Source organism: Cupressus sempervirens, chromosome 3 (assembly GCF_028749045.1).
Source record: "Cupressus sempervirens isolate cs-2001-9-10 chromosome 3, ASM2874904v1, whole genome shotgun sequence".
Classification (NCBI taxonomy): Eukaryota; Viridiplantae; Streptophyta; class Pinopsida; order Cupressales; family Cupressaceae; genus Cupressus; species Cupressus sempervirens.
In genome coordinates, this window is record NC_143120.1 from 98,454,014 (window position 1) to 98,472,956 (window position 18,943).

At 35.7% G+C, this 18,943-nt stretch overlaps 1 protein-coding gene across 5 annotated transcripts in view; it reads right to left on the reverse strand.

Moving 5' to 3' along the window:
- Positions 1-18,943, reverse strand: part of LOC149564970 (putative E3 ubiquitin-protein ligase RING1b) — a 103,442-nt gene that overhangs the window by 28,093 nt on the left and 56,406 nt on the right. For all 5 annotated transcript variants that reach the window (XM_089818504.1, XM_089818506.1, XM_089818505.1 and 2 more), the window contains exon 4: positions 12,353-12,411. In XM_089818504.1, the coding sequence (XP_089674630.1) occupies positions 12,353-12,411 (59 nt within the window). The remainder of the gene's footprint in view (positions 1-12,352; positions 12,412-18,943) is intronic.

The window sequence follows — 18,943 nt, forward strand, 5'->3', positions numbered from 1 at the left end:
ATGCTGATTTCACAACTTTGCAATTTTCTGTGAGAGAATCCTATAAGTGCTTTGCTAAGGATTTGTACAAATCAAGCTTATTCATTGTATAAGAACCAAAATCTTCAAAATCTAAATCAGCATTAACTCTGACTGTATATTTTGAAGTCCTTTTTTCAATTGCAGCCAAGTTATCATGCTCATCAAGAACTTGACATCCCATTTGTTCCTAGTCGCACACGATCCCATTTTCTATTGCCTAACAATCTTCTAAGGCTGCCTCCAACTTTGTTACAAATTTTCTTAGTGTTTCTTCTTTATAGCCCATGAATCTGTGGCATCTGTTTAACATTTCACAAGATGGAACAATATCACATGTGACCATGGCATCCAAATCAGATTTGGCGATCTCATCCCAATCGCTCAGAATTTCTTTCACGGTATTAGATTCCTGACTCAAAGATGCAATTAAGTCATGCAACATTTCTTCAATACCTCTGATACATTCAAGAATTCTGACCGCATCTATGATGGCTTGAACTCCTTCAGAAACAACTTCTCCAAACCAAGGTTTTGTTGCTGCCATGATCCACTTCTCTTGAGGTGTCTGAGATATAGTGACTACATGTTGCGAAGACTATTGTTGAATAATCTCGTTTAGGTGAGCAACCTCCTGCTTGAGCTGATTCCTTTTCTCCCACAACTTCTAATTACTCTTAGGCACATTAGCAAGTGCATCATGAGCATCTTGTAGACAATTTAATCGTGATAACTTACCAAGTTTGATTTTGGTGAACTTGTAATCCGAATGGTTAAGTTCTTCAACCAGTTTGTCCACCAGCGGTTTAGCAACCTCCACAAACTTAGTCTTGTCTGAATCAACTACAATCCTTGAAACAATTTTATCTTTTGAAGATTTAGACTTGGTTTTCTTAATAGGAAGATTATCTGGGGGCAACACAACCTTCCTTCTCTTCATAGTAATCTTGCCCAACCAAGCAGGCAAACTAAAACCCTTATCTATTGATTTAGGAGCAATAACAACCATTGACGTTGATCCTAATTGTATTTTTGTAGTGATTGGGCAGGCTTTGTTTGTACTGTTGTACCAAGAGGTGTCTATTGAGAAGACTCTCATATGAATGCTTCAAAACTGGTTATTGAAATATCAAGTTGGGAAACTTGACCTTCAATGAATGCTAGGAAATCTTCAAACATATTCCCCAAGTTCTTGCATTGCTCAACTGTGAGAATAGGAGTTGTTGAAGAGCTAGGAAACACCAATGTATTCAACATTGGGCAGATTTAGGACCCCGTGCAGTTTTTGTGATCCGATTTTGAGCACCATCCAGGTGAAGCAAGGGTGCCCTCTCTCCCCCACTTAATTTGATATCTATATTGATGAGATTGAGGCGTTCCTTCATGATTGTTCACTCCCCAGCAATGGTTATTACTTGCACTAGATCCTAATTTACATTCTCCTTTTTGCGGATGATGTGGTTCTTTTGGCTTCCTTCCCAGAGGGTCTTCAACGGCTTCTTGATGGTTTAGCCTCCTTCTATGACTTGAGACAACTTGTGGTGTACGTGGGGAAGACTTAGTGACGGTCTTCAATTGCTTGAAGACTTTTACCTTCACTTCTATATCCAGGGTCACGAGATTGAGATTGCTTCTTCATACACGTACCTTGGGGTCAAGTTCTTTGGTCCCTGCTTCAATTTGAGACTTGTCATGCAGCCTAGAGTCAACAAAGGACTTAGATCCCTTGCCATGCTTGAGAGACAATTCTTTAGGCATCACTTTCAAGACACTACGTCCAAGTTGTCCCTCCTAGACTCCTTGGTCAGACTAACTGTACTTTACAGTTCTGTTGTTTAGGGCCCCTCCCTTCTCGACCTTGATTGGATCTCCATTGAGAGGGCTCAGATTCTCCTCCTCTAGTGCACCATTAGATGCCACCAATCCACTCCTCAGAGCATTATCTTGGCGGAGTTTGAGGCTCATTCTTTCAGGCTCAAAGCTATCTTTGACTTAGTCTGGATTCTTCACCGTCTTTGTGGCTTTGCAGACTCTACTAACAGGCATCACATATACTCCTACTTGGCCTATTGCTTGTCAATTTCCATTGCCAGCTCTGATCCTAGTAGCACAGCCCATTTTTGGTTGGTGCAGGCCTTAGCCTTGTTGAGCTCAACAAGAACTAAGATTGATAGCCTCCCTCCCTTTCAATATTCTATGGATACCCCCGCCCACCTCCTTTCATCTAGGCCAAAGTTGAATGACCATGTTCGTCTTGACATCTAGAGATAGTAAATTACCACAACCTGGTGTAATCCCTCCAGTGGTCTTCGGTCGAGGATTGCCTTCTATGTTGAGCACTTTCTGGATATCCATGACGTAATTGTGCACCCCCAATGCCTATCTCGTTGTTGGAACCATGCCCTCTGCATCTCCTTGGGTTCTTTCCATGTTGATTCCCACTGGCTCTGCATCCAAACTGATCACCACATCGCAAAGTCAATCGGATTTTTTGCCTTTGTGTTTTGGTTGAGGCCGAGAGTGAGTTTCATTTTATCTTCAAGTGCCCCATCTTCTACAAGATCAGAGGAAGGTATCACTGGTTTCTCTGCGAGTGCAAGTCCCTTGTGCCTTTTTTTGGCTACAGCGACCAACAGTGCCTTGCTCTTTACTTTCAAGAGATTGCGCAACTCCAGGACCACACCTTACAAGCCTTTTTCCTTCAAGGAAGGCTTCTAAACAACTTATCTCTTCCTTTTTCTTGTCAACACTACCGACCCAAGGTTCAGAGCAGTTGCTCAACCCCCTTACTTCTAGTCATACCAAGCAAATGAGGCCTCGCAATGGCTATAGTCGTCAGCGACACACTTCCAGTGGTACTTTGCAACGGACCAAGGCTCATCCTCACCCCTCGGTGCTAAACTTCTTTCCACCCAAAAAGGAGCCCTAGTCCTTCTAGTTGGGTTGCCTTTTTTTCCTTTCTATTTCTTTTTGGACACTATTTGGCGCTCCTTGTAGTTGTTGCCCTTGTTGTATGCTTCCAGTCCATTACACCCTTGTGGTCTCTTGTTGGACATTAATAAATTTATCTTATCTTATCTAGAACTTATCATTCTAAGTCAGTCCTTTTCTTTATTCTAGAATTTTGATGCATGAATAGACTTTGCGGAATTTCTCGTCACATTAATTTCCTTTCTTATACTTTAAGTTATATTTTATATGAATACTATCAAGATAACTGAGAGTGGTTTCATATATCTACAAGTTATAATGGAGATTTTGGATTTTGGAAGATCCTAAAAAATTTCTGACTTAGCCAAATTTGATTAATTAGCATACCTCCATCAGTGTTCTTTTTCGTAGCTTTTCTTGACTTTTCCGAAATAATTTGATATTGAAACAAAGATTTTCCAAGAATTTCCACAATTTTGAATGTTTTTCCTTACTTTGAAATCCATAACATTTCACCACTTTTCATACTTTCTAATGAAATCCCAAACGAACTTGAAGTTGAAAACAAGAATTTTACATGGATGATTTCACAACTTTTGGCCTTCTCAAAATAGAAACTTCTAAAAATAAAATTTTCAAAAAAAGAAAAAATGCAACTTTCTAATTTAAAAAAGCAAACAAAAAAGTAAGTTCCTGGAGTGGGCCAATACCAAAAATGAAACCATTTGGAAAGCAAAAAGCAGAAAAAAACTATTTTTCCTAAAGAATAGGAGTTATTAGAATTGACCTCAAGCAATATGGATCTTCACCTCTTGGCTTTTTTGAACACCTCTATGACATCAAAATACTCAATTTGTCAAGCCTTCTCCCTTTTATTTTTTTACATCCCTGAATTTGAATTTAACTCCTAAACCTTGAACTGGAAAGAGACCGAAGACTGAACAAGAACACTTAAACAAAACCTTAAAAAGCAAAAAAACTGAGGGTCCTCACTTGCAATGGGGCGATGTGTGATAATGTCACAACAAGATCCCATGATAATCTATTCAATCTGAACAAGAATTATTCTTCAAAAAATAGCATAGATAGCTACATATTATCTTCACACTAAAAAATAATTTTAAATCAAATAATATTTTATTATTAGATGACATCATATTATATTTGCCAAGGTGACCAATCTTAAATGGTTTAGACCAAGAGGTAAAATCTAGCTGATGTATTAACAGATTTGTAAATCAATAATTATTAAAAAATAATAATAATCAATAAATATAATAGATGCAAGCACCATTATAGATCAAACTTTTCCAAGATGGTAGCAAATTGAGATTTTTAAAAATAGTTTGATAACTTTGATTTATTTCAGCTACATATGCCCATATTATAATATATTTTTTAGATTTGTTATACATGTACATAAATATAAGTAACATGGAAGATTTGATTGGTGTGACAGGAGATATAATTTGGAGAAAACTGAATAGTACAAACTTATATACAAAGTTCACAAAATAAGTCAGTGCATACAGAACCCACAATTTGCGAAGATATATTATAATATTTATGTTTATTTTGTTGAATTTACAAACATGTATACAAAGTTCACAAAATAAGTCAATGCACACAGAACCCACAACTTGCAAAGATATATTATAATATTTATGTTTATTTTGTTGAATTTAAACACTTTTCTTCTGTGAAAGATATTTTTATATTGTGTTATTTAAAATTTTGGATGGAGAAATGCTCTTTATGTAGAACATTGCTTTTGCAGTAGCATCTAGACACTTCTACAGGAATGGTCCCCTCAACAAGAAAAGTTGCAGTTGAAGCAGTTCTCACATCCTGTTGCAATGTGAAAATGGATCGGTGCAAACGTTATTATATTCTCTAGTAGACAGGCAAGATGTATTTCTGAATATATCATGATATTAATGTCTGCATAGGGCATTCACAGGCGTACACATCACAGCCTACAAGATGTATATATAAATTACATTTGAAAGCATATACGAGTTAACTATGAGTTTCAGTCAAGTAGTGCTCGAGAATTTGCATGGCAACATCAAAGCCTAAGAGACTCTTCCATGTATTGTAACACATGGTTAAAATTCTGAGATAATGTTAAATAAGTATGATAATGCTGGGGAGAATTCAAATGAAAGTTCTGATGAATTTCCCTTCATAATCGGATACATTTAAAATATAGATTTGAGTTGCAAGAAAAGACTTGTGGTATTCAGGTGTTTTCCATAAGGACTTGATACCAGTTTACAGCCTCAACCTGCTGAAGAAATGGAGCAAATTCAAAGTTGAAGACTAGTAAGATAAATTTGAAAAACACCATTTATTTGAACATTTGATACACTCTGGATTCCAAATATATCAGGAGTGCCAAGGAGAAAGGAAAGATTGACCCAATATACGAAGAGCTCAAGAAGGCTAATTTTCCTATCCTAGAAGACCTTTGAAGAAGAGGAAGAACATGTGCAAGGGAATCTGTAACCAAACAACTTCAAGATACTCTATTGTTTGCAATTGTTCTCCCAAATAGAACACAGAGAAGTCAATCCTCTGCTCCTCCTATTGTCAAAAATTCTATTCCTTCTATTTTTTATGCCTTGTTGTTGATTGATACTGCTCTTCCTATTTCTATTACTTTTCAAACAAATGAAATCACTGTACCAGCAGCTATGGCACAACCATGGGGAAATGCTATTGGTCCTCTTGCCCTTGGGGCTAATAATGATCTGCTAAGAGCATCAAGGAAAAACTTACCCAGATTCAATGGAGATGGCTCTACTTCTGCAGAACAGCACTTGAGTGCTTTCCATAAGGCTTGTGGTGTAGTAAATCCTCAACATGAGGATGTGGCAGTCAGGATGTTTATGGATACATTGGTGGAGAATGCTGCTGATTGGTTCCAAGAACTACCTACAGGATGCATCGAAAATTGGGACACTATGAAACAAAGGTTTGAGGAACGTTATAAAAGTACAAAGGATGCACAAGTATTGTTGTTGCAGTTAGCACAAATTAAGAAAGAATCATTAGTATTCATGAGAGATTTTAATGCAAGATTTAATGAGCTCATCAAAAGAATACTTGCTGCAAGTGCACCTACAAATGACAATAAGAAGACTTTCTACATTAGTTCTATGCCTCCTGATTTGGGATATCGAAGAGCCAATGTAGCAAACTTGCAGGTTGCCCAGACATTAGCTGTGGAGATGGAGGATGACATGATAGGCTCTGGTAAGTGGAAAAGAGAGTTTCAATCTCGAACTATGAGCAATACAGCGCACTTCCAATACTACAAAAGCCATGCTTCAAAAATTGTCTAATGAGCTCATCTCATTGAAGAAACAAATCAATAGACCTGCTTATCAAACTCATCAGGAAGGTTATAGAAATACAAATGGAGGTAAAGCATTGCAAATCCCACCTATTCAACAAAGACTAGTAATTGAACCTGCTCCAAAAAGACAAAATATGTGTGTTTTTCACCTAAGAGATCATGATGGAGATACATGTGTTGATATGATCAGATATAGACAGATGGTGGATAACAAAGAACAAACAATTGAATATCCTGAAAGTGAGGATGATCATGCTCCTTGTGGCAACTCTGAAAATTATTTTCTTGGGGTATGAATTAGATTTAGAAACAAAAGGTGACTGATTTGCTACTCTAGAAGGACCTCAGTTAACAGTAATGACCAGAGGTCAGAAAAATAGAAATTAGAATAACAATTCAGTCCTTGTCAAGAATAATGCATCATCAAAAAAAAACTGATAAAGATAAAGGCAGGGTAACTTCAGCTTCACAGAAGGAACACAAAGGTAAATCATCTAATTCTTTTGACATAATTCAATACTATGAAGAGACAAGAATTCAGGTATCTCCATTTGATTACTTGAAAGCTAATCCTGATCAGTTGAAAAGGTTAGTTGAACATTGCAATAAAGATAAAGAACAAGTTAGTATTAATGCTAATATTGATTATCTCAGTAAAGCTAGTACTATTGGATCTTCTTTAACTGATGAAGATTTTGCACTCCCTAAGTTGTTTCAAGAAGTGGAATCCATTGTCTTAGCCACATGCCCAAAGCAAAAGCCAGATTCTTTTTATATTTCTTTGTTCATCAATGGAAATAGATTGAGTAATTGCATCATAGATTTAAGAACCTCTAACAATGTAATGCCTGCCTCTGTAGCCAAAGCTTTAGGTCTTCCATTGACTAAAACTTTTGGTAGATGCTCCTCACTGGATGCTAACCAAGTGTCATTGCTAGGACAGATTGAAGATGCTCAAATTTTCCTTGCTGCTTACCCCTCTAAGAGATTGAAACTTACCATTCTAGTAGTAGACATCCCTGCAAGCTATGGAATGCTCTCGAGTAGAAGTTTTTGCAAAGACATGGGGGGAGAAATAAAATTAGATTGGTCTAGTGTCACTATACAAGTCAGAGACAAAAAGGTGAAGCCAGAACCAAAAGAGAAAGCAAAATTCTCTGTTTTGAAATTAGATGATCCTAGATCTCAAATCTTGTATCATGAAATGCAGTTTGGCAATAATATGTTGTTCTCTGGTACCCCTGAGATCTTAGAAGAATCAGAACCAAATATTGTGGACTCTGGAATTTGATGGCAGTTGTGCAAATGTTGGCTCAGGTGCAGGAATGGTGTTGATATCACCTAATGGAGAAACAACTTGTTTTGCTTATAATTTGGATTTCAAAAACACTAATAATACTTCAGAATATGAAGCTCTCCTTCTTGGTATAATGGCAGCAAAAAAAAAAGGAGTCAAGATGCTTAAAGCACAAGGAGATGCAAAGTTGGTAGTAAGACAAGTCAGAAATCAATATGCAGTGAAGAATTCAAGATTGAGAAACTACCGTAGTGAGGTGTGGGATGAAATTGAGGGTTTTGATGCCTTCTCAATTACATCATTACTTAGAGAAGAGCTGATTCTTTGGTAGTCTCTGCATCATTGCTCTTACCACACCCTGATTTCAAAAATCAAACCTATAAAGTAGAAGTTTTATTCAGACCTAATGTCCCTGATAATGAGGAGTCATGGCAAGTATTTGAAGATGATAAACAGATACTCAAATTCATTGAAGGGGAAGATCCTTTTGAATGTTTGTATTTTAAAGAAAGCACTAATGCAAAAGGTAATGATTCAGTGGTAGGAGATGAAAAGAAGATAGGATACGATGTGTTTCAGTTGAAAGGTAATAAGATTCCACCTCATTTAATCTCTTTAGAAAGTTTCTTCGATAGGCATGATGCATCTATAAAGAAAGAAAGACATAAGAAAGGAAAGACCTATGGTGAATATGATGGAATCAACATAGGGACGGAAGTCAACCCAAAATGATAAACATAGGCTAATGTCTGGGCAACTTGCAATCTCCACAGCTAATGTCTTAGCTGTGGGATGATAATCAAGGAAGGATAACGAAATTGTTTGATAAAAGGGCAAGGTCTAGAAAGTTTATGGAAGGTGATTTGGTGTTGTTATGGGATAAGAGACATGAGCCAAGAGGTATGCATTCCAAGTTTCAATCCTTTTGGAAAGGGCCTTTTCAGATTATTCAAATGAATCAAAATAATTCTGTCAAGTTGGCATACCCCACAGGGGAAACCCTGCCATGTCCTTATAATGGGCAGGATTTGAAGTTGTATCAAATGCAAAATTGACAACAAGTAACCCTTGTATAGTAGATAGCTAGGTAGGTTTTCCTTTTCATGCATTTTGCTTAGTTTAGTTGCTTGTTTTCCTTAGGTAGTTCCTTGCTACTTTCTTAGTTTAGACTATTCTTTTTGTTTCCAAGTTGTCAGCCTTGTGTGGAATCAGAGATTGCTTGGATTCTTTCAAGCATTAGCATGCTTAAATACCCAGAAGAGCTAGTTGTTTCCCAAGTTTTAGTTCATATCTTTTGTCTTAAGGTTTTGAGTCAAATCAAGTGTCAAAGTAATGAGTCTGAGTCTAGATTGCCTATAGGATGATCTTGTTTCGCATCATTCCTTTGATTTAATGAATGCGGGAATTATTTGAGCATGCATCAGTCCAAAGCTAGGTGATTAGGGTTTTGGAGGGTTTTTTTTATGTTTTATCCCGATGAGAAGAAGGTTTGGATATTCTATTTATTCATATTTTCTTGTTCTTAATGATGTTGAAGACAAAGATTCATGTTGTGAAGTAGTTCTTCATCAAAGCATTCCTAAAATCTCTGAGAAACCTAACTCTATGATCAAGTGTTCCATTAAAGACATAACACATGTGGAATGAAGAAATTACAGGCATATACAGAGCAAATACAGTACAGAAACATTGAAGACTGAGGCTTAAAGACAAAATGCAGATCGTGAGAATGAGATACAAGTGAAATCAATTGAATTTGATGCAAAATGAATGTTCAAAAATACAGAAATGGTGAAAGAACGCGGTCAAAAGTGGTGAAGACTGAAGTTGAAAATCAAATCAATGAATCAAAACAACTGAACGTCCACATCGTCAAGTCAAATAGTCAAGTCACCTTGGAAATAAGTCACGACCGTCGGACGTTTTGAGATCGATAGATAATGTTTTAAGATGAAATTATAAATTGTCTAATAAAGCATCTTGTTGACTATCAAATTGAAATAAGATCCACAATCATCATTATGTCACTATGTAAAGTTGCTCGATCATTATTTATAGTGACATAGTGATGGATCAACACATGTCCAGTGGACCATCACCTTTCATAAGGTACAGTCAGAACTTAGCCGCAAGCCAAAACAAGTCCATGTTAGATACTTCACACAATGAAATGACGTCACCTGTGAACCACGATGCGCCTAGCTGGAGAAAGTAGACCCGTGCCATAAAACAAAGAGACTAACATCGTTTTGTTACCACTGTGAGATTGGAATAAGATCTATGCACGTCTGCTTTGCCGCTATGTAAAGTTGCTCAATCGTTAATTATAGTGACAAAGCGACATGAAGACTCATGTACACAGAGGCCCCACTAAGGAAATATAAAGGAAAGACATAAAGAGGTTTCTCATGATATAATCTTGATCGTAGGTTCTAAGATCAACAATGGAAGTTTAAACTAACAGTGAACATTAGAATATGAATCATGCATATTTGTTGCGAAACGATAGAAGATGAAGAATATAGTGTTATCACAAGGTTTTCTGAAGATTGCAAGAAGCTGAAAAGTCATGGAGTGTTTTCAAGAATATCTTTGATTCAGAATCATCGATGGAGAAGATGCCACTTGTTAATATTATTGGATAACGTCATATTTCATTCTCATTTTATTTTCTATTTATGACTGTTGCTCTGCCAGAATTAGAAAGGATAACAACTAGCTATAAATGTAACCTCATTTGAGAATAGAAAGGTCGGCAAACTTGACGGTGAATTGACCTGTAATTCCATTTACCCTATTTGCTTGTCATGTTTTGTTGTCCATAGATAAGATTAGTTCTGCATTAAGATTTGAAAGAGAATTATATGTGATCCTATAATAATCAGGTGGATTCCATTTCATTTTGATAGTTGCAATAGAAGTGATTCCATTTACTTTCCTCATATATGATTCTGCTTCCTCTCTTGTTCATTTCATATCATGTTAGATAGTTTCATTGGGAAATGAAAGATAAATATATATGAATCTATTAGTTATTGGTTGGATTCCATTTCATTCAAGGCTGATAGTGAAAGCAATTCCATTTTCCCTCATGTGCATATCTCTTCATTCCTCTTTTGCATTTAGATGGTAATTCTGCACTTAGGAGTAGATGTTAGAAGAACTTCAAGGTAGTTTGAGATGTCCATTCCACTGGTTGTTATAGGTTGCCCAAATCTATTTCTGCCTGGGGTGTTTGTAGTTATGAACATCCTGGTTTATCCTCTTCTGCTCTCAGGTTAAGAGCATACCCCATATTCCAATATTCTATTAAAAACACAATTTGTTGCATATATTGCATATAAGGGAGTTGTACCTTACAATTCAAGGGGTGGTGATATAACACATATACTGACTCATTTGTTGGTAAAATCCTTTTGTTTCCTCACATTTTGGGCATCTAGAGTCAAGGTAAAGCCAATTTAGCGAGAGGGACAACCAATAGATAAAAACAATCAAAACTTGCACAGTAAACCAAGAATTGATTTGTGATGTGACTAGAAGATTATATGCATCCCGACAAAAAACATACACCAACTCCATTATAAAGGAACAAATGGCCATGAATATCATTGGCCCTAAGTTGAAGAGTGACATGGAGCAAGTTTGATGACAGATATTTTCTTGGTAAAGAAACGGTGAAAGGAAAGTCTGGTTTGGGAAGCAACTAACAATAGTAACAACCACCGCAGAGTCCTAACACAATAGGCTACGACATTTATACTATGTAAATCGGAAGATGATATTCTATGCTAGACTGAATTAACAACCATTAGTTTTCCTGCAACCATGTTTTACGTGTTTGTCTTCCAGGTAAAGTAAGTTGTGTGCATGATAATATACAATTACATTGGCAACAAGATCTCATGTTACGTTAAGAAGTTAGGAAAAAAACAGACAAGGAAGAGATGGCATAAATGAATCCTTTACTGGCCTAACACTAGAGGAAAGCATCTCTCTTTTGAAGTGACAAACAATCTATATGCAAAGAAGTTCTGTAAGAAATACTCCTAAACTGCTTATTGTGTATGGACAAATGAAAATAATATAGAGTAATATTATCAATCATTATATAACTATTCATGTAGTCTTGGTATGATGTGACTCCAATTCAAGGGAATGCAGAGGCTCTCGTGGGTTCTACATGCCATATTCATTATGGTGTAGATACTATATTCACTCTGTTTTATATACTATATGGTATAATGTGATTCCAGTTCAAGTGAGACAAAGATATCTGAGCAATAAAGATGTAAATGCACTACTTACTGTAACAAATTATTGTGAATTATTGTGATTGTGGAAGCATATAAAGCTGTCTTCCTTTACATTATATGTTCGTAAAAGGTTTTGACATAAGAAAAAAGAATAACTAATTAGAATGCCTTTCATAAATAGTTGAATCATCACACCTTGTAAACCATTTATAGAAAACATATAGGCTTAGCCCCAAAACCCAAACCAAATGCAAAATAATTGTTTTCTGCAAATTAGTTGGGATGCTTGAGCACCAATCCCAAACATTTATTTGGAAAAACAGGATGTAAGCTTAAAGCCACACAACTTTGATGCTCTATAATTCAATGAAATCAACTTGTAACCCACAACCTCAATGGTAGACTTATTCTAATCAAGTTCGACTTTCAAAACCAAAAGAATGAATAAAGCATTATCACTATTTTTTTTTAAGAATGGAATTAGCATACCCAAACAAATGGGGCATTGCATCTCTTCTCGAATTGCTGACAAATTGACAAGAACATACCTAGTCAACAATCAGAATATGGTCAGTAAACAACGAAAACTGCATTTAAAGATAGCAATTGCCATATTTATTAGACAACACAATAATATTTCTAATAGAATCATCAACTAGTGCTTTGAACTTTTTACCTACAAAGCCTTAGTAAAAATCACCATACTTTAGCACAAGAAAAAAAAATCGACTGAATAACTGATTTTCAAGAATAACACTACAAACATATATGGCAATATTCATTATAAATTTCCTATATTAGATGGAAATGAGAGAGTGAGAAGACAATACAAATGACTAAATAATTAAGGCCATTTACATATTGCTTCCAAATAGTATGCTTTTTGGGTATATAGAGAGGAAGAGGGATGGCAGGTGGTTAAACGAAAAAGGTGAAGTTTTCAAAGAAACTTGATATAGTACTTTGGTCCCACAAAAAAATGTGGGGGTTAGCCTGTTTCTTTCTTATGCGATCTCTTTCTTTGTATGGTTTCTACTGTGTTTCTGTATTGGTTCTTGGGATGGTGGAACCTTTGTTTCCATTCTTGTTTGAGTCTTTTCAGCTGTATTGAAGTACAGATGTTGATGTAACCTTTTTTATTTATTAATAAAATAAACCTATTACTGACCAAAAAACAAAACATGTTAGAGCTTCATTTTCATTTCATGTGAGAACTTGTAGAAGATGGATCTATGATTTTGCAGTATGTTGCAATTAAGGATCAGACTGCAGACATTCTTACCAAGTCTTTGAGTCCAGTCAAATTTGTAAAATTTCAGGACAAACTTGGTGTAGTTAGTAGAATGGCCATTGAGGGAAGGTATTAAAGTATTATTGTTATATATAGCTTAGAAATAAAAGAAAATAGTTATCTGTGTCGTTTACTTAATTTTTGGTAACTTCCTTTTATGTCTGTAGTTTTCAATTGTTTCTATTATGGAAAGATCCTTCAGAATCTCTTACTTAAGGAGTATTCCTCTCTTTTGTGATAAAGAATCAGTTATCATTTCAAACAAAATGGCCCAAACCTCCTTCAAATTTTCATATCACCTAAATCAATCTCAATCAGAAACAAAAGATCTTTATCTTCACATCATTGTTTTTCTACTCTGTTTTCTGCAATGAACTACTGCTTAATTATTAAGTTTTTCTCTTCACCTATCCAGAACAGCTTGAATTTCTATATTTCATAAAGAAATGAGAAATTTGTCATGTTTTAATGAGACTATAACTCTGGATATGAGCACTAAGCAGAAAATAGTTGACACCTTAGATGCAGCATCGAATCTCTTTCACATGCTTGGATATTGTTTATTTTACAGCACAATATCAAATGCGCTATGATACCATATTGAAAAGAGTAGAGCAAACAGAAAGGAAACCAAATCAAACAATTATTCATTATTGCACAGTAAAATATCACAGAAGAATATGTTAGTTTACGGATGGTTATTAACTTATTATATTGATTTCTGATGGCATATAATGCCATTAATTTCCTGTGTATAACCTCCTATAGGAATAACTTCGCAAAAAATTACAACTAAAAATTTATTTATTTATTAAATTAAATATTGACTAACCTATATAATATTGATTCATTAAACTCTATATAGTCTTAAACATGTTATCTTAAGTCCAACAGTCCCTCCACCATGCCATTGTCGCTGCTACCAAGTAGATAAGATAAGATAATAATATTAATGTCCAACGAAAGACCACCAAAAGGTCTATGGGACTGAAGGATTACAACAAGAAAGTTGATAACAATAGGAGCAACAAATGGTGTCCGAAAAAACCATACAACAAAACTAAGAAGAAGAAAGGAGACAAAAAGAGGCCAAGACAAAGACTAGGAGTTCTTTCTTGGCAAAAAGAAATCAGTCACAGAAAGGTACGATTGCGAATGGATAGAAGCTTTGATCTATCTTTGTGAGCTCATAGAGGAGTGTCGCTGATGCAAGAAGTCAGTACGGGGTCTGACAGACCTGGAATGACCAAAAGAACTGGTATAACTAGCCGACCTTTTCACACCACACAAAGGAGATAAGTGTGTGAAAAAGGCAGTAATGAGTTGAGTAGAAGTATGCAGATGAGGAAGTAGTGACTATAAAGTACTATCACGGAGCAGGGTGGCCTCCTGAAGATAGAGTGCGAGACACCACTAGACACAATAACTGAAAAAATCTGAAAGAGAAAAACAATCCCGAAACAAACAGTGAAATCTCCCTCTGACCTCATAATAGATAGGGCAACAGAAAATAAAGTGAGTCTCCACCTCGACCTCAACTAAAGTACACAGCTTATAGATCCATTCTCCACTATCAATATGATGATCAATCTGAGCCCGAGAACCAACTCTAAAGGACCCTAGGGAGATACACAGGGCATGAGACCACCATCGAGATGGGTAACTTGGACAAACAATAATCCCATCATAGATCTCCAAAAAGTGCTCCATATAGAAGGTCATCCTCAGACGTAAGCCACCAGGCGGGTTAGTCCAGGTAGTGACAATGTATTGTCTGTAAATATCTAGTCTGACATGCTCATTTAACTCCTGTCTTGAGGGGAGGAGATGAGAGAAGATGTCACAAGGATGTATCCCTCAAAGAGGAAATGTTTCTAGTTCATTCTGCCTAATGGGTTTGTTAAGGGGATGTTAAGACTTAAGGCATGTTACATCCCAAATTTCGGCCCAACTTTAAATGTCATTTATAGTCTTTGTTAGAATTTCAAAGTTCATCGAGGACGATGAAACACAAGGGGGAGGATATGTTACATCCCAATTTTTGGCTTAATTTAAAAATGTTCATATAGCCATTGAGATTTCATGTGAAGTCAGTTGACTGGTAAAATTAGTTATGATCATGTGAAATGGTAAGATGGTTCATCGTTATAATTTCATATGAAGATGACATGTTAGTTAATCATTAGGATGTTATTATATTGTTATGTTGAAATCTTGAAAACTTGAAGTAATATGGTGGTTAGTCGTAATGGCTCATGAATAATAAATTGTTATAGTAATTGTGATTATATTAAGGAATATGATATTATCGTGGAGAACTTCCTTTCCTTGTAGGAGCATATCAAAGGGGGGGAAGCATTGTCAGAAAAGAATGGGGCACGGGGCACCACCTATAATTGGGCCAATAGGTACGACTCCTGAACCACTATGGCTAAGGGTAAACGGTTAGGCAAACAAGAGTGTACGTTGGACAAATATGAGCTAACCAGTTAAATTACATCACTTAATAATAAAAGAAGTCACTAAGCATAAATTGAACTTTGAACAAGTTAGTACCTTTATAACTGTATTATGTTGGTTGAAGCCTCCTAGTGTTTAAAGTATGTCCTAACATATCAACACTATGATACCTAAATATCTATACATGTATGTGTGTGTATATGTAAACCAATTATATATATGAGAATGTATACGCATATTTGATATTTGACGTACACGTAAGAAATATATGGTTGGGGCTTACGCATGCACATGTGTGTGTATATATATATATATATACATGGGTATTTATAGATACCATGATGTTATATGGTAAGATAATATTATTATTTCTTTCATCCTTGGGCCAAAGTCTTTTGCCTTGAGCGGCCTCTCTCCTGTATTTCTTTTACTTCCCCATTGGGCATTATTATTATGAGATGGCCATTTTAAAATATTATTGCCATATGAATCGATGGCCTTATTTGTAATTCTCTGCCACCATTTCATTTTCTTGCGTAACTAGGTATACAACGGTGAAGCAAGGCTCATATACACAATGGGTCATTGTGTTATATATCTTCCTTTCAAAGATTGCAATCGTTACGGCCTATGCTAGTTTCTTTTGTTGACGCTTGCTACATGCCTTCTCAGAAACATTTATTTTCCTTCCATGATAGCTATGCTATACATCATCCGCCATTGTAATTGCTTTCTACATTTCAGCTACACATTTGTATTCGATATCAAATAAATTCTCCATTTGGTCGGCCATCCTTAAATCATCCATTGGACAGTGCCAGATTGCCGCACCTAGCATCAGCCTTTCTTTGTAACCTATCATTTGGGGTTGTGTACTAGTGGTGCTCAAGTTTGTTAGAAGCTTTTACAGAGGGAGCACGCAATCAGGTCATGAACACCTCTTTGTTTCTTTTTATGCCTTTTACATTAATGCGTTGGTTGAAGTCCTTAGCCTATAATAAGAAGGCAGCGCTATCTCTTTGGAATCCATGATTAGAAAATGATATCAAGTTTTGTTTATTTTTCTTCCCTCTTCATCTCTTGCATAGAATGTCCATATGCTCTAGATCGAGCCAAGAATTACGGCATGTGCATAGTGACATTCAATCCTAGAATTTCAATTTATTAGAGTAAAGCCAAGAAGTGCAAGACTTACACACGGGTGTTTGAAATATACACCCTGAGATAATTGACAACACCCTTTTGATGTTCAATCAAACTTGCAAGAATTTGTCTTTTCCTTTTTGTGATGCCATAGGCCAGATCTGGCAAAGTATAATGGCTGCAACTATATTTAGTGATCTTTTATGCTTATGTACCCACCCAGAAATTCATCCAAGAAGACCAACAAAGTCGAGATGAAGGGTGCGTTTTGAAAATTGTTGAATTGTTGAAATACTCCTACATGATAAAGTACACATAAATCAGTAACAAATAATCACATCTAAATAACTATGTTAGGTCATGGTAGCCCAATGTTTAGATCTTATTATCTAGTCGAGCGATGAGTTGATACTCTAATACCAAGATGCTTAGTAGTTGGTCAGGGTGTCCCATGTCTACTCTTAAGTAGAGAGGGCCTTTCTCGATTGAGATTGTGTGGGGATACTTAAAGGTCCACAGTTGGGAGGTTAGGCCCCTGACAATGCTTCTCCTCTCTACCAGGGGCCAAGACTTGCACAAAACATAGTTACGATCTACATCAAATATTTCCCACTGATGGGTATTTTACTTTATGAATTTGGAATTTCAAGTTGAAGTTACATTAGATGATTAATATCGTTTAATCATTTATTCCCTTCAATGCTTAGAAATCGGTTTTTCTTTTCAATGTATTAGGAAATTAGTTGAGATGAACCTAGAAAGTAATTGCTTGCATGAGATAGGCTTACTTGATGGTTGTTATAACTATCCTTTATTCAAGTGAATATAAATTTGAACATATCTTTTATTTACATAATTAGCAATTGGAAAATAGCTTTGATACAACGGTTTTGTTGCCCTAAATGGTATTGGTTATTACGATACATTGGTATAACTTTTTGTGCGCTAAGCAATATATGGGGACTAACTGGGTTTTGCAGGTGTTTCCCTAGGAGGATTCTAATTTTGGAATTTAGGGTATTCCAAACTTAAAATCCTCAATTTAGTTTTATTTGATTATGCTTTCAATTGTTAGTTATGATATTTCAGTTAAACTAATTGTAACTGTCAATCTCTTTCATGTGAACATGGAAGATAATTGTTATAACTTCCTTCTCTTGAATGTAAAGTAGTAATTGCATTTCAATGATATGCTAGTCGTTAGCTAAGGCCAAAAAAAGGGGATGTTACAAGACATCCCTAAGTCCATCAATAAACTGAACAACATCTCTTGACAATTGAATCTTGTAGTTGTTCTCCACATTTGACTTTTAAAAATATACTCCAAGAAGTGAATTAAAATTTGGACCACTAACCCTAATCATAATATCTAATGGACCTCACCCACATCCTACATACTCAAAAAATGCTATAAAATTGCCTAATCATCTTCATTTAGACTAGTTAGAATCTTCTACTTCATAGTAAGATTTTATAAGAGTGAAGATTAAAGAGCACACAGTTATATTGAGAGTGGGGGGTGGGAGGGGGTGAATTAGTATAAGGACAACTTTTGCAATTTAAAACTTTTTATCTAAACAATTGCCTTAATAATTTTGAAATAATGAAATCAACAATTTTGCACATGAACACAATGACACAGATTTTTCGTGGAAATCCAATGTGGGAGAAACCACGGCTAATGCATGCTCTTATATAAATTGTTCTTTTACAATGTTTTGTAGGCTTCAACCTACTAGAGGCTCCTACCCCTATGTTTATGAGCACTAACTCATTCGAAACTCCAACTCCCACAGTTTGCAGGCTCCAACCTTCTGGAAGCACTAACCCCCACTTTTGTCTTTGTGAGCACCAACCCACTCCTCACAAACTATTCTTCCATCTTGAGAGTGTTGCTATTTTCAACTGATGATGGACAATTTTTAGCACAATTTCTTTTCTTTAAACTGATATTTATGTATGCTCTACATTCACTTCTACGAAAGTACTCCTTTTATACTGTCTTCAATGGAGCAGCAATCCTTCCCAACTTTCTTTTTATAATTCTAACACACTTATAAAGTGTATGTAGATATTTCAGATTTAAATCTGAACATTGTTCTATTATACTCCTTCCATCAATTTGCTCTATTCACTCTTCTCTAATTTATTCTGATATATATTATATATCAGATTTAATAAATCTG